The sequence below is a fragment of the Melanotaenia boesemani genome, chromosome 13 (genome assembly GCF_017639745.1).
Source record: "Melanotaenia boesemani isolate fMelBoe1 chromosome 13, fMelBoe1.pri, whole genome shotgun sequence".
In the NCBI taxonomy this organism is placed as follows: domain Eukaryota; kingdom Metazoa; phylum Chordata; class Actinopteri; order Atheriniformes; family Melanotaeniidae; genus Melanotaenia; species Melanotaenia boesemani.
In genome coordinates, this window is record NC_055694.1 from 18,526,065 (window position 1) to 18,541,824 (window position 15,760).

The following is a 15,760-nucleotide window of genomic DNA, read 5'->3' on the forward strand; positions in this document are numbered from 1 at the left end:
GTTTAACCACACGTTACAAATATCTGTAACTAAACTGAGGAGTAGTTGAAATAATTCATTCTACAAAAAAAACAACTTTCCAAAAACGTCTTCCTTCTCACTGTCTCTAATACAGACATATGAGGACCAGCACAGCAGTGAGGAGGAGGAGGAAGAGGAGGAGGAGAGTGAGGACGGGGAGGAGGAAGATGACATCACAAGCGCTGAGTCAGAGAGCAGCGAGGACGAGGAGGGCGGGGAGCCAGAGGACCAGCAGGGATCCAGCAGACAGCAGCAGCTGGAGTGGGACGATTCCACTCTCACCTACTAAAACAACACCCAACACAAGCTCTATCACACACACACACACATACACATCACCAGCTCACTTTCACTGCTTCACACACACCCCTCCTTCCAGTTTCTTGTCTTGGAGCCATGATGTAAAAACAAGGAAAAAAAAAAGAACAAAATACCCCTTCAGCTTAATATGGTCAAGGCTTTCCTGTTGTTATCTTAGTGATGGTACTCATTGTAGTGTAGTCATCACCAGATTGCTGATTTTTACTTATTATTTATTATATTTTAATTCCCAGGAAAAACTTGGCCTACATTTGTTTTGAACTGTGTAAGGAAGCCAACCCTGCACTTTTTGTTGTCAGATGTCTCGAGGCTGTCAGAAGGAAAATCTTTTCGTTTTCCTGATGTACATTCTTTGCTAATGCTTTTAGATTGGTTTGCCAGTTAACTTTTAAACAGCTTTGACTTCAGTTTTCATGAGTTATAGTCCACAGTGAAGCATAATTTTAACAAGTAGCCTGCAATTTCTCTTTTTATTTTTCTTGTTTTAGTGCATGAGGACATTTGGGAAGTCTTATATGTAGACAAACAAATACCTTTTTAAAGATGTTGTAAATATGGAGAAACCATGTAATTAGTCAATGTGTTAGTGAAGGCCCACTAAACGGGGTCCAATATCTAAAAAGACGCAGTATGTAATGTAGAATATTTGTGTCGCAAAGGCTGTAGCATGTTGCTAAATTTCTGCAAAAGCTGTTCCATCATGCTTGTACAATACGTCTGCCTCATGATGAGAAACCCAGGACTGTTATGCAGAGGTTTCCATGACAAAGTGGTGTCCATTTTGTCTTTGTATTTTCTGCAACAAGTGAAATTGTTTTTTGTTTTGTTTTTGTTTTTTTGCTTCTTTTATTGTTTTTTGTTTTTGTTTTTTTTTGTAGGCAGGACTGCTTGATGGTTTCAGCTCCATACGTGCTTTGCTTTGCTTGCACAGGTGGCAATGTGATGTTTCATTCCCAGTAAATCTCCCTGTTGTACGGATGGGATTTTATTTTTGTCTAAAGTAATCACACCTAGAAAATGCTAATGTACAAATCAACATTTTGTGTGGAACTTCACAACATCGGGTCAGCAGGGCTGTTAATCTTTAAATGTAAGGTACTAAAATGTCCGCTAGTGCATTTGGAGAAGCAAAGATTCACCCAGCAGCTTCAAAGCCTTTCTCCTAGACCTGCTGTGCAGACAGAAGTAGGGAGGAAACACCTTTCGAAAGACTCGAAGAGCATAATTTATAGCAGACTGAGGTTTATTGGAAACTGGTTGAATAATACTGCTGCAGGCGTTGATTTTGGGGAGGGGACTGAAAGGAGAGGATTTGTTAGGGTTGCTTTTTATTGTTTTTAATCCATGACACTGCTATTTCATCTTGATTTAATAATCCATTAGATTTTTAGATGCATTTTTAAACTGTTTTCTGATTAAAAGAGTATCAGAAATATTAACTGAGGGTTTAACCGCACAGCTAGGAAAACATTTAAAAATGAATCTCAATTGAATTTTGAACTGAGATATTTTTTGAAGTTTACCACTAGATTTTATTGTACATGGAACTGTACTGTAGAGTTGTTCTAAGATATTTGTTTACATTTGGTAAACTTATTTTCTTGCTGGTATTAGTATAAAGCTTATACAATTGATTGGGAAAATGTGTCCAGCCTCCATCTCTTCTCAGACACTGTTGTCCCTAACTGTTGTAAATATCTTTCACAAAACCAGATGATGAAGACCCTCACACTTTAATGTGTAGTGTTTGTCTCATGTGTTTTGGTACTCTGAGCTGCATTAGTTGAGACCAGATTTGGGGCATTGCCATGTGCAGAAGTGGCATTACCAGGATTAGAGAAGCTGGTGTTGGGATTTTCATATTTTGCATGTAAATCTATTTTCAGAGGCCAAAACTGATATTAAAAATACATTTTAGCCTCTTTTTTGGAGACAGAACTTATTTGAAGGGTTCAAATCACAAAGGTGATTTTTAAGTTTAATTTCTTTTTTAATGTTTGTGGTGGAAACATAGTGACCAGTCTCCCTTCCGTGGTAACTTAAGACTCGTAAAAACATGGGGCCAGGTCTGAGCCAGCTGAGATGGGTGTGCCTTTTGCCGATCATAGTGTAATTAGCAGGCTCTAACAAAAAAAACAAAAACACTTATCCACTTTTTTTTTTTTATGCTAGGTTTATGTTTACGTAGCTGAGAAGCTGATCTCTCTCAGTTGGTCGAATTAGTAGTCCACCACTAGTTTTCATTTAAAGTGAAACATTTTACATAGATGTCATGTGTCCTTGTTAATGTGTAGAAGAAGTAGATCCATATTGTATCTTCTATAGATATTGTACTAAATCATGTTGACGGAATCCACCTTTAAAAAATGTACAGTACATTATAAAATTGCTTTGACGGCATACATGGGCGTACTGAGAACTGACCTGTGTAAAGTGGTCGGTGATTTTGAAAGGTGTCCTATTGCCTAAATTGTTGAGAAATGATTTTTCGGGCCGCATGAAATTCACTAGATTACAATAAGCCTGTCAGCTCTGAAATCCTCACAGTTTCATTATGTCAAACACTTCATGCCAGCTAGTTTTTAAAAAAAGTCTGAGGGTCACTGATGCGTGCACACCGACTCTCCAGTGACGGCAGCATCTGCAGTTTAGTGGGTTGTTTGCTCTCTGATCAGCCCCTGAGCGAAGTATGTGAGAAGCAGCCATACACTGAGGAATCAACTTTGCATGACACACGTTTGTGTATGTTTCATGTGGAGTTGTGAGACTGGGGTAAGAAAGGAGCTGTGATACACTACTGATTCTCAGATTGTCTGTTTCACACGTCCGTGACACTCAAGAAATGATTATTTTGGGTTTTTTTTTTCTTTGAAATCTATGCTCATTAAGGATGGTGGCAATGTTTTCCAAACAGCCAGATGCTTCCTTTGTGCTTGTTGGAGCTGCTCTCACTTTTCTACCAATTGAAAGGCAAATTGTAGTGAAGTTGATGCTTGCTCGTAAACAAAATAAAGGATGATGAGATGGGATGTAGCCTTTGTCTTCTGTTTACTTTCCCTTGTAATTCAATGTACATGTACCACTGGTGAAAACAGTCCAGAAACAGTATGTGGAAGCTTTCCTGGGTATGTTAATGACAGACTTGAGCAAAGCTGCCCCCTAGTGGTGAAAAAAATCTTGTAGAAGCTCATAAATACAAGGTAGGACAATTTCAAATGTTAAACAAATTAATAAAGTTTTTTTTTTTTAATTGTTTTATTCACACCAAAAAGAAAGCTTTAAAGCTGAGGATCATAATGGATGATGTAAACATTGTGACATTAAGTTTTTAAAAGCCAAACTTAAATTTAATAGAGCTTGAAGTGTTAAACCACTGCTGTCAACCTGTTTAAAATGACAAAATGATCAAAGAAAACAGGGGCTCGGTAAAATAACAGAAACACCTGATTATATAAGTGTGATGTTAAAGACCACACCACTTTATCAATCTGTGGTGTGCTTTCATTTTCTCCTCACTGAACTGCCACATGCCCTTTTGTCATTACAAAAAGGACTTTACAATGAATATCTAACTGTGCAGCTTCAGCTCAGGAGGAGTTCTCTGGTTCTCTGGTTTGCATATTGTGCACATTCATTAGTATCATAATCAAACGACACCTTACTGAAAGACTTACTGGGAAGTTTTGCACCTACAGCGAATTCTTCAGTCTCTTTTACCATCTTGATAAATAATCACATTCAGCTGAGCACAAGATGTTAATTGCTTAACTCTTATTAAGCAGTCCATCGGACCTGAGCATCTGCATTTTGTTGCTCCACTAACTTGTTCAGGTTTTTCCTTAAAGACAACAGATAGTGGGGGGACTTTTTTACATCACATTAACTCTCTTCCCTTAGAACATTTACACCCTTATTACTTTACAGTATCAGATGAAGCCAGCATTGCTCATTGCAGACTAATCTTATCTTCCTTGGCAGTTAAAAGTCCAAAGACAATAAATAAAACCCATGAGACACATGAGATGATGGCTAAAGGCCTTCTGCAAGGCTTTAACAGATGACAAACAATCAAACTTGGACATTTCTGATCACATTTTGGTCACACTTACAACATATTTATTGAGATTGATGTCTTTTGATGTATCGTAACATTACATTTGCACCATCGTAGTAAGGCATATTTAAATATTTTAAAAATACTCTTAAGAGTATTAAAAGTTAAAGCCAAAGTGCAGGTTTGAATCTTTGATGTACAACAATATGGTTCCTGCTGTGGCTGCTGGAGGTGGAACTACTTTGACCTGCCTTACATGCAGTTATATTAACAGGGACATTAGATAAATCTAAGAAGCTCTAAGATACTTCACAGCAGAAGAAAGAATTAAAAAGGTCTGTGGTTTTTTTTTCTAACTTTTCATTTTTCAGTCAAATTTTCAATGATTTAAACTTTTGACTAAAATTATGAGGAAAAAAAATCACTTGGTGGAGCTAAACAATTCATAAACACAGAAAAAAATATTACCTCAACTATAGATGCCACTTTTAAGATAAAAGATCCAAAAAGACTAAAGAAAAAACTTCAACAATAAAAACTTCTACTAAATTGGACACAATAAAAATCCTTTATCTTAAAACTAATTAAAATAGTCAAATGTTGACTGTTGACTGGAGCACTGCAGGCTTACATCATACAATATGGCCCCCACAGGTCTTTGTGTACTGGAGATTTGGGAAAGCTCTGATTCACCTGGCGTTTCTGTTATTTTGTCCAAAGTCCTTATGATTTAAATGTGCAATTTAGTTAAAAACTAGCCACCATACAGAAAATCAACATCTTAGAAACACTGGTAAATTTTCATGTTAAAAACAGACACAGCAACCCGGTACAGCACAAATCACAACAATGCTCCTCTTACTTGAGCTGCGCCCACTATCCTCTACATTCATGTACATATTTTTATATTTAGCAGATTGCATGCTCGTACCTACTATAATACAATTTCACACTTATCTGGACAAATAAAAACACATTTACAAAAGTTCACAGGTATAAAACAATACTGTTTAAAAGTGTTAACATCTATAGGAAAACCTAAGTGTGTTGATTATGTACACAACCTGTAATCAAATGGCACTTCTTTTTTCCAAAATTAGAACATAAACAATGACATAAAATTAAATTTTGGTAGACTTGCTATACCTTGGTTTTGACACCAGAGCTTGCTAAAGCCATAATTTTGTCTTCTGACCCTGAAAAAGAAAAGAAAATTTTAAAAAAAGGAAAATTTTAATATTAATAGAAGTAAAAACATGACTAAACATTTAAGAAATAATGTTTATTCTCACCAAGGTTTGCAGTCACTTTTTCAAACTGGCTCAAAGTAGCCGTAGCATTTTCTGTAAGAAAAGTCTCATCCTCTGGAGTGAGCTGTGGGAAAATATGTTTACAATGTTAGACATCTGTAGCGTTACTTCTACAACTTGCTACCAGTTGTGATGTTTTCGGCTTTTCCTACGTGTACTCTTTGCTTAATAATGAATGACTCGGTAGTTCAAAAGGTAGTCGTATATCCATGTTTCATTTGTCATATAAATTCCAATAGAATCAAGGTAACTTTTCAACATATAACATTCGAGTGCAGTAGAAAACTGTTTTCCTCACTGCTATCACAACACCTGTTGGGAATGATGCACGGCCTTAAATGACCCCCCATCCTCCTGCACAGGTGCACACAAAATCGAACATGACCCCTACTGGTCGGAGGAAGAACCAAAAAGAAAACATGGCTCCTACAACATCTTTAAGGCATTTTTAGGCAAATAGTCCGTCAACTTGGCTGTAGTTACATGACTAAAATAATCATTATCTTTAAAACATTATGTGGACACATGAGCACAAGTCATTACTGTGAGGGTTTCCTCACCTTCTCTCCAAGTTTCCTCAGGGCTGTAAGGATTTCCATTTTCTGCTGGGTGTGCACATCCCGTGACATTTTCCCCACCATCACGTCTCGGTCCATCTGTCCGGAATGTCACACACTAGTTGGACAATTTTCAAGCAAAGCAATTCACACACAAACACTAAGGGAGTGAGTTAACTTTATAGCTAGTTGTAACAAAAGTGCAAGTAGAAGGTGACAATAATCATCCCCCTGGCATTAATTTAGATGTTGCCTTTGCATGTACCTAAACATTGCTGACATGCACATGACCCCGTGACTTAAGTGGCTTGCATTTGCATGACAATGCAATCCTACATGCAACCCTACTACAGCGTAATGACAAAGAGAGATGGCATGCCATCACAACAGCCACAACCCATTTATATTAAACATTTATAGGACTTGCTGGAACAAGCCAAAGTTACAGAATGTTCATGTTTAGCTTTAATATTGTTGCAGATAAGTCTATGTTCAAAATTGTAGTCCAAACCTCTGCTAGTCTGGTTCTCAGCTGTCCTGGCTGCTTCTTAGCAAAGAGTCGGATCACCTCTGGGGTTTTAAATGCTTGGCTGATGGCAGCTTGGATTGCCTGATGGAGACAAACACATACATTTAATATTTTACTAATAATCAAACCCATTTGGTTACTTTCTCTCTATAACCTCTTACAGTCAGGCCACCATAAAAGGGTACTTGCACATTATCAAATATCCATACCAGCTGCATTCCACTAAGTTCGTCCACTAGGGTCATGTCTCCTGTCATTATCTTCTTTAGGGAGTCATTGAATTCGCCCAGCTGCTCCAAAGTTTCCTTCTTTGTTTCCTCATACTCTTCCTCATCAAGTTCCTCTCTAGAATAAACAATGTACTGATAAGAAACAAAGATAACGGGTAACTTGTTGAATTCCATTAAGTTTATTTGTTTCTTGGTTTTGCACCTGCATTCCTCCAGGTCCTGAAGCTGCTGCATCAGTCGGTCAAGCTGTTCCTCCATATTCTGCCTCAATTTGCCCGTTTCTGATTTCCCACGAGAAGCCATCCTCAGTTAAAATCTTGTTTCCAAACTTTGGGGAATGCTAAAAGGGGAATGAACAACTTACAACAAACAGGAGATAATACTAGGTGCAATTGACAAGTATGCCCCACTTACTGACTAACTGTTAAATGTAGAATACCCAAATGGGGTAGGTTGGGTGAATTAGAATACTAAAAGCTCGTGCAAACTGTAAAACTAGCATAGTTAGCTGAATAGCATGTTAGCATGCTAAAAGAAAGAAAGCATCTCACCAGGGCTTCTTTTTGTAAACAGCTGCAAGTAAATCGTACAATACCTATATTATTTGCGTAAGCATGGAGGAGAAGACCATCAGTTATCAGAAACACTAAACTGACATTTAATAACAAACAATAAATTGGATAAAATATTTTTATAAGACGTTTACGCCCCGTTAAAGATTTGTGATTGTGAACCTAACTCGCGAACGTGGGTGCGGCTCTCTGCTTCCTTGCCGATTCTATCCAATCAGATTTCTTGATTATTGCGCAGTCCATAACGTCAGAACGTACAGGAAGTAGGTGACACATTACAGAGCAGCTGAAAGTCGCTGTTTATATCTGGTATACGTAAACATTAATTTACTTAAGATGAGAAAAGCTGAATTGGTTTTCAGGTTGAGTTCGTGTTTCACCCTTACTGGTGCTTACACACAAAGCCAACGATATGCATTTTCTGTGACAGCGTTATCGTCAATAAAGCTAACTTAGCTTTGAGCTAAGTTTAACTTCTTTTAAAATTTGAAGCTCGTGTTACTTATTTTCCATTTACATATACGCCACTCAGACCTTCCCTCCAAGTCCAGAACAAGATTTCTAACATCTGAAACTTGGACACAGTTAGCTCAATCAGTCTTTGTATTTGTTGTAGAGTAACCCCAGCTCCAGTTGAAGTCATGGAGACTCAGAATGTAACCCAAGTGGTCCTGCTTGCCTGCGGGTCCTTCAACCCCATCACCAACATGCACCTGAGGATGTTTGAACTGGCCCGGGATCATCTGGAAGACACAGGTTGAAGAAATGAAAGCTGATTTTTTTCTTTTCTTGAAACAGTCTTTTTATTTTATGTACAGACATCTGTCACAACTTCTTTTTATGTTGTGAGCCCCACAATTAAAACCCGAGCAAATAATTAGTTTAGAGGTGGGAAATCTCTTAGGACCATAGATGAAAACCTGCATACAACTCATTGTATGCTTAGATATCACTCATGGAGGAAATATTCAGACACAAATACATTCAATATGACATTTTCAGCATGCTTGATTGAACAAAAAAAATCAAAATTGCTTGAAAATTATAATGACATCATTTTCATAGTGAACCTCTGGGTCTGTCACTTTCTGGAAAAACTTGAAAATGTACCTTTAAAATGTTTCTAAACTTTTATAATTTAAAGATGACTGATACAAAGAAGTAATGTGGACTACACCTAGGTTCCTCTACATGGAAAAAAACTGCTCTATTATAACTGACTAGATTTATTAATAATACTGTTATATAATTGATTGACTTTGGAGTTTGCATACTGTGGATGCATATTAGCATCACATTCCTGTTATGAGTTTAAACACTTAATTTCATACCTTCTGGTGCTGCACTATGTTTAATCACACTTCTCACTTTGTATATAAGGTCTGTACTGTGTGGTAAAAGGAATCATCTCTCCGGTGGGTGATGCTTATAAGAAAAAAGGTTTGATTGAGGCCTTCCACCGTATTGAGATGGCAAGACTGGCAACAGAAAGCTCAGGCTGGATAACAGTAGATTCCTGGGAAAGCTCTCAGCTGGAGTGGCTGGAGACAGCTAAAGTTGTTCGGTAAGATTACAGCTCTAACATCTTGACCGTAGCTAGTCTGTGCTAGTGATAAATAAAAACATTTTAATAAGTTTTTGGGTTTTTCCTGCTTTTTGTTGTCTGATGATTCTTTTCCACCCAACTATTTATCAGTGATATTAGCATAATTGACATTTAATTACTGTTAAATAAGTGATTTGTAACTACATCTCCCGAATAATTAATTCTTTTCTTGAATTAAATATTCTGTCATGTCATTTGTGCTATTGAATTCACTGCAAGTACCATGCAAGGTTCCCAAAGTTTATAATATTAAGTATTGGACATGATTTCATTCTTTCTTCTTATCTTCCTTAAGATGTAACAATATCTTTTTTACAGCTGCAGAGAATTATCTAGCTTAAAATGCAAGTTTGCATGTTTATTCAAAAAAAAAGAAAAGTTTGAGAAGATACTTGTGGACCTCGACCAGCTCTTGCACACTTTTAATTATAATACAGAGGACGCATTTACAGATGACGAAACCATATGTACTTTAGTTCCATTCCCTGTCTTGGATTCTGGTTTCTTTCTTCAGGAAAACTAGAAAACTAATCTGAACGCAACATGTCAGGGCTGTTAAGGGTTGGGCAAGATATTAGCATGAATTCCTGTTCTCCTTATAATTTTACATTCTTGACTGCAACCTTACAATCAAAAGGAAAAACACTGATAGTTGTGCACAAACTTAAAATAGTATTTTGATTAAGAATAATAAAATGTTTTCTGTATAAAGAAACCAAACCTTGTTTATTTTATTTGTACTCACTCAGGCATCACTACGAGGAGCTTTTTGCAGCAGAGTACAACAAGGATGATGTGGACACAGTCAAGTATGGAAAAAAGAGACGCATAGAAGATAATTATTTTGAGGGTTCATCTCATCATAAAAGAAAAGGTGGGTCATGTATGGATATATATTAATGCAGAACTCAGAAAGTCCCTTTTCAAGTGAAGTCCAAAATGAAACACTCATGTTCCTACTTCCACTGTATTTGCAATCTACTGTATTCTGTTTAACTAAGGGTGTGGATGTTTAGTGTAAGTATGCATAGTGGCTGACGTCAAGTCACACCCTACAAAAACAGGCGGTGTGTTGGAGAGAAAGAGGTTAGCTTCTGGGAAGAAATGCATTTGAAAAAAGGTGTAAAGGTGTATTAATGCATTCATGGTTTCCATTAATTTGTCCTGTCTGAGAACTATTGTATTCCATTACAGTAGCATATTTTCTGTCACAAATGACAGTTTTTCTAATTATTGTATTATTTATCAAATCTAATAAAGCTTCCATTAAATTTGCAAAGGCATTATGCAACTTTTGCACATAGTCAGTAACAGACTTTGATGTGTAAAACTGTCAAGTTACTAAAAACTGATCTCTAAAGACATGATTAGTTACAGAGAACAGACAAAATATACCTGGGTCATGTGCATTAGGAGGGGGATAGCTGTGAACTCCATCATAAGTGAACTATTCTCTGCTCAGATGGCCCTCAGCTGATGCTGCTGTGTGGAGCTGATGTCCTGGAATCCTTTGGGATTCCCAATTTGTGGAAGGAGGAGGATATCGCTGAGATTGTGGGCCGCTACGGTGTGGTTTGCATCACCCGCAGTGGCAGTGACCCACACAAGTTCATCAACCAGTCAGACTTGCTGTGGAAGTATCGCAAGAACATTCACATCGTCCACGAATGGGTGACCAACGAGATCTCAGCCACCCACGTGCGCCGTGCATTGCGTCGAGGTCGAAGCGTCAGATATCTGCTGCCTGACAGCGTTGTTCATTACATCCAAGAACACGATCTGTACAGCTCTGAGAGTGAGGAGAAGAACGCCGGTGTGGTCCTGGCGCCCTTTCAGAGATACACAGGCACCTCATCGAGTTGATGAAGTTCACTGACACACCTGCACACACTGTGCTGTGCGTTTTCTGTGAATTTAAAACAAATTGGACAACATCAGGTTTATTGATGCTTCCACCGGTGCCTCCTTCACAGATCAGTCATTCTGCTGATGAGTGTCTTTCTAAGAAAATGCTAACTTTTGTTTGCATGATTTAGTACCAATTTCACTATGGACTTTAATTTGCAAGTGTTATTTGAAAACTACTAAATGAGCACCAGTTCAACTAGTTTCCACTGCTGCAAATAAATATGCTGTATAGTATAAAAAAAAATGCAATATATATTTAGTGCAAAATTTTAACTTGCATGATGTTTGTTATTGCATAAAGTATTTTCATCTAAGTTTACACTAACACAGTGTGGTAACATGTGTTGCACTCAGAACTGGATTTTTCCATTCAAACCCTCAGGCAAAAGCTGAAAGAAGGCTATGTACTTTTAAACACTCAGTGCTACAGAATGAATTTTTTTAAAAAAGTGTCATGTGTATTCTGGTAAATAAACAACTTTTTATTTTCAACATTTGGAGTACTTCATTTTTGTCACCGAACTATTGTCAAATAGATACAACTGATTGTTCTCAATTAAGTGGCACATTAACTCATTTAATATTTGGTATAAATGCTGCTTATCTTGCAGTTCTTCATCACTATTAGAAGATTACAGATTAAATAAATTGCAGCTGAATATAAACATATTGTGGGCTTACATGACCGTAAAGCTGCATTGCAGTTGTGTTAGAATAGGTATCTAATTTAGTTTTAATGTTAGAGATAATAGGTTGCTTCAAAATAATGAATAAACAAGTGATCTGTATGGATCATTCAGCATTAAAGCTGTGATTGAAAGTGTGCAGATCCTTAACAGTTTTTCTCATTAAAGCAGGTAACATGTTTGCATGTATGTCTGACAGAAAAACTTCACCTGCTTACTGTCATTGGGAGAAAAGTGGTCTTAATGTTTTCACACACGTCATGTTTATTTTCTTTTAAACTAGAGTTGCAGGACTTTGACATGCCAGAGTGTGTATCAGTGTAAGTATTAATTTCCTCATTGCACAGACAGGTGTGCCTTTCCAGTGCAATCCTTACTCAGAGAGCGGGTGTGTCACTGCTTTGAGAGGAGAGGAGGAGAGGTTTATTGCAGATTAGATTGGTATAATTAAAAAAATGGAACTTGAATTTTCCTTTTTACACAATTTGTGCTGAGTTTATATGAGACTATTAAGCATAGTGGAGTTTTACTTATCAGTATTTTTCTATTTAGAGAATGTCTGCTGATTATTTATTTTATTGTCAGCTAAATGTTGGAAAAATCCTTCCTGCAAGCATGAATGTCAACATATTTTTCCTTTCAGTTTGAAAGCTTATTGTCAGCAAACCTTGCAGTAAGACCTGCCTGACATGTCTGGTTTCCCAATAACACTCCAGCACTGATGAGAGCACCTCCTTCATCCTCACACGGTCCTCCGGTGACAGCAGATGAGGTGGTGGCACACCTATCATTATATCTTTGTCTCAGAACTCTGCAGTTTGAGAATCACATTTAACTCACATTTCTCCGAAGAGAATAACAAAAGGGTGATCAGTATGCCTGCCAGTCTTTGTGGTTCATGGGACATGATCAGCAATGTCAACTTTGAGGGTTACATGGTTGCACTTGGTGAGTACTTCAGGAAAGTTTTAATCCAGAAATGTTCTCTGTTATATGAACTAGTTGAATGCTTTGTAATATCTTTGCTGTAATGCATCCATAACATCAATCAATATTAAATAGAGCAGTGAGAATGAATTGCAAGGTTGTGTAGAGGGAAATATTTGGTAGCATGAGGCTGTGTAGAGGAGAGAATGAGTTTGTAGCCTGTGAGAGTCTCTGTCTTCAGGTTTTGCAATGACTCGTCTGAAGTTCTGCTTTGCTGTTCCAGGTATTGGCCCCTGGTTGCGAAAGATTGCTCTGAGGTTGAAGCAAAAGAAAGTGATTGAGCATCAGGGGGACCAGTACATCATCAAGACTCTCAGCACTTTGCGAAACTATGCCATCTCCTTCAGATTGGGCCAAGAGTTTAAGGAGTATACTCAGGGACTGGACAACAGACATGTCAAGGTGAGGATAAATAACAGAAATAATTACTGCAAGGCTTTTGTAAGGCAAAGCAAATTTATTTGTATAGCACATTTTATGTAAAAGACAATTCTAAGTGCTTTACACAAACATAAAAACATTACAGCAAGGTGCAGAAAAAATACAAGTGTATTAGAAAAACAAAGATTAAAAAAGATAAAATTGGTTACATAAAAACAGAAAGAAAATAGCTCAGATAAAGAAATAAAGTTAAGATTTCAGCGTAAAAGAACCAGATGCAGACCTGGACTTCTAAATAAAAATGATTGAAATGCAGCAGAGAACAGGTGGGTCTTCAACTTTGATTTAAATAAACTGAGTGTTATAGTAAGCAAGTATAATATGCATCCTTTAACAAATGTTTGATGTTGATATTTACTTTATCTTTCCTCTTTGCAATCTGTGTAGTCAGTGGTGACGTGGGAAGGGAACAAACTGGTTTGTGTACAGATCGGAGAGAAGAAGAACCGCGGTTGGGCTCACTGGATTGAAGATGACAAGCTCCACCTGGTAAAAATAACTACATAATACACACAATTGCTAAGTTAGATGGATAAAAATTTATGTTTTTTTTTCTATTTTTAAGGAAAATGCATTTAACTTATATTTCTATGACCTGTTTCCTTCAGGAGCTGTACTGTGAAGGAGAAGTCTGCAAGCAGGTGTTTAAGAAGAATGTAAATGAGTGAAGAGGAATGAGAGACGCGTTTCGGAATTCACCTAATAATGGAAGACATTATGTTTCAGAGCCATTACTATCAATCCAGAGGTACAAAACCCACAAGTATGTGGTATTTTACCCACTACTGTCACTCCCAACATTAAGGTCATAAAGTTTGTACTGTGGTATGCATTCGCATTTGCACCACTAGATGGCATCACTGTAATACCTTTGTCAGGTGGTGTGAGAGGCATTGGTATCAAGATTGTAAAAACTACAAAGCATTGGCAAAGATTATTGAACCTTTCAGCTGGCTGAAATGGAAAAAACAAGAGAAAGCAGATTTTTTTTCTTCTAGCCATCTCTATTGTTTGTATATAGAAACTTTGGATGGTGTGTGCTGTCGGTTGCATATTAGCCTGTGCTGTTTATGAAATTCTCAGGCATGTCAAAACATATTGTTGTTATTGTTGTGTTTGTTTTGATGTTTCTTTTTATGGACCTTGAGTCTGACAAATAAAGGTGATGATGATGATGATGATGATGATGATGATATATGCCGTCCTAGTGGCAGCCTGTTGCAGTAGTTCCACGCAGTTGTGTTAGTTTATTGTATTTTATTGCGTTTTTTGTGTGTTTTTCCACTTTACTTATATTGTATATTTTACTTCTATTTTTTATTCATAGTTTATGCCACGTATGACACTGGACTACTGTAACAAAGCAATTTCCCTTCGGGGATAAATAAAGTTGTCTGTCTGTCTGTCTGTCTGTCTATATATCTAATAAAACATGCAGTTAGGTCCAGGATATTTGAAATGCAGTTGTGTTCTATGAACATTTTTGTAAAATAAAACAGATTTGAAAGAAATCACATGTCAAGAATTAATCTTGCTGTGTTATTTATCATACATGGGGAGAGAATAAAACTTTTATAATTCTGCTATGAATTAAAATGTTTATCTGAATGAGTGCATTTTGACTTATATAATTACTATAATAGCAAGGAAATTTGTGTTTTTCTCCCCTTTGATAATACCAATTGATGTTACACCAGTTGCTTTGAAAAGCTCGTTTAGTCCCCTTTGCAATGGAATATAACTTGTAAAGATCATGCTTCTGTAGGAAAAAAATAAAACATGCCAAAATCCCTTTCAATATTCTCTTGCTGGTATTCACTCTTGTTTTGAATTGCTAAATGGACTGAATGATGGCACCCTTCCACAGTAATAACAAAAACAAACAACACATATGACCATTTATATACTTTATTCATTTTACACTGTCAGGGACCTCAGTAGTGTTTAGAAGATCCATGCACACCAGCAACAGTTTGGCACCTCATCATGCTGGTCACTAGCCTGGTCACATAGCCTGCTGTGAGATGGCGCAACAAGGAGTTTGTACATACACGTACAGCACGCCCAGTCTGTTACCACAAGTGCTCAATTGGGTTGAAGTTTGGGCACTACCCCCACATTTAGCAGTGTTCCTCATTTTGCAGGAGCACAATTCTTACAGATTATACCTTGTTGTAAAGGTGACTAATCAGACTTTGCAATAATGTAAAATACAACACCCACTGGTATCATTAAAAGCAAAAATTAATTGACCAAACAAAAAGTTTCTTACTGTTTTTTTTTGTCCAAAAAAAAGTCCAAAGTAATTACATATTATGATTATACAGAATTAGTGTCTCTTATTTGCATTGGGAAATCAAGAATAGTGTTTCAAATATATATATATTTTCTGAAGTCAAATGGAAAAGTTTAATTGCATTCAGATTAAAAGTTAATATTGACCACATTCACTTGTAGTGTCTGTCCTGCATTATTTGTATAAAAGTACAAAATTAAATTTTATCACTGCATGTAAGAAGGGCTAAAGCGAATTTTTCT

At 36.9% G+C, this 15,760-nt stretch overlaps 3 protein-coding genes across 12 annotated transcripts in view; 2 read left to right on the forward strand and 1 right to left on the reverse strand.

The window, feature by feature from the left end:
• Positions 1 to 3,371, forward strand: part of clstn1 (calsyntenin 1) — a 33,728-nt gene extending 30,357 nt beyond the window's left edge. For all 4 annotated transcript variants that reach the window (XM_042004037.1, XM_042004039.1, XM_042004038.1 and 1 more), the window contains one exon: positions 116 to 3,371. In XM_042004037.1, coding sequence (XP_041859971.1) covers positions 116 to 310 — 195 coding nt within the window. In that variant the 3' untranslated portion in view covers positions 311 to 3,371. The remainder of the gene's footprint in view (positions 1 to 115) is intronic.
• A 194-nt stretch (positions 3,372 to 3,565) lies between these two features.
• On the reverse strand, positions 3,566 to 8,218 carry lzic (leucine zipper and CTNNBIP1 domain containing). 7 transcript variants are annotated; one of them, XR_006012584.1, is made up of 7 exons: positions 7,574 to 8,218; positions 7,225 to 7,350; positions 7,002 to 7,137; positions 6,775 to 6,873; positions 6,267 to 6,381; positions 5,689 to 5,770; positions 3,566 to 5,592 (listed from the first exon to the last, which is right to left on the reverse strand). XR_006012584.1 is itself a non-coding variant. In XM_042005070.1 (7 exons), exons 2-7 carry the CDS (start codon positions 7,323 to 7,325, stop codon positions 5,537 to 5,539), a joined length of 570 nt encoding a protein of 189 aa, XP_041861004.1. In that variant the 5' UTR covers positions 7,326 to 7,350; positions 7,618 to 8,218; the 3' UTR covers positions 3,566 to 5,536. The 7 variants fall into 7 exon arrangements, 6 of the variants coding, with proteins under 6 accessions (XP_041861004.1, XP_041861003.1, XP_041860999.1 ...); XM_042005070.1 differs by having other exon boundaries at positions 6,267 to 6,362; positions 7,618 to 8,218; XM_042005069.1 differs by having other exon boundaries at positions 6,267 to 6,362; positions 7,225 to 7,362; positions 7,618 to 8,218.
• Positions 7,879 to 14,998, forward strand: LOC121652051 (nicotinamide/nicotinic acid mononucleotide adenylyltransferase 1-like). Its single transcript, XM_042004588.1, has 10 exons — positions 7,879 to 7,956; positions 8,211 to 8,350; positions 8,975 to 9,158; positions 9,950 to 10,074; positions 10,663 to 11,058; positions 12,142 to 12,215; positions 12,559 to 12,742; positions 13,005 to 13,183; positions 13,610 to 13,711; positions 13,831 to 14,998. Exons 1-10 carry the CDS (start codon positions 7,931 to 7,933, stop codon positions 13,888 to 13,890), a joined length of 1,470 nt encoding a protein of 489 aa, XP_041860522.1. The 5' UTR covers positions 7,879 to 7,930; the 3' UTR covers positions 13,891 to 14,998.
• The last annotated feature ends 762 nt before the right edge of the window (positions 14,999 to 15,760 follow it).

Excerpts from the sequence above, each read along its gene's own strand:
- LOC121652051 (XM_042004588.1), top strand. The coding sequence starts at position 7,931 with ATGAGAAAAGCTGAATTGGTTTTCAG. Across the intron at positions 7,957-8,210 it reads AAAGCTGAATTGGTTTTCAG|AGTAACCCCAGCTCCAGTTG; the intron begins GTTGAGTTCGTG and ends TATTTGTTGTAG. Across the intron at positions 8,351-8,974 it reads GGATCATCTGGAAGACACAG|GTCTGTACTGTGTGGTAAAA; the intron begins GTTGAAGAAATG and ends TTTGTATATAAG.
- lzic (XM_042005070.1), bottom strand. The coding sequence starts at position 7,325 with ATGGCTTCTCGTGGGAAATCAGAAACGGGCAAATTGAGGCAGAATATG. Across the intron at positions 7,138-7,224 it reads CAGGACCTGGAGGAATGCAG|AGAGGAACTTGATGAGGAAG; the intron begins GTGCAAAACCAA and ends TGTTTATTCTAG. Across the intron at positions 6,363-6,774 it reads TGAGAACCAGACTAGCAGAG|ATGGACCGAGACGTGATGGT; the intron begins GTTTGGACTACA and ends CATTCCGGACAG.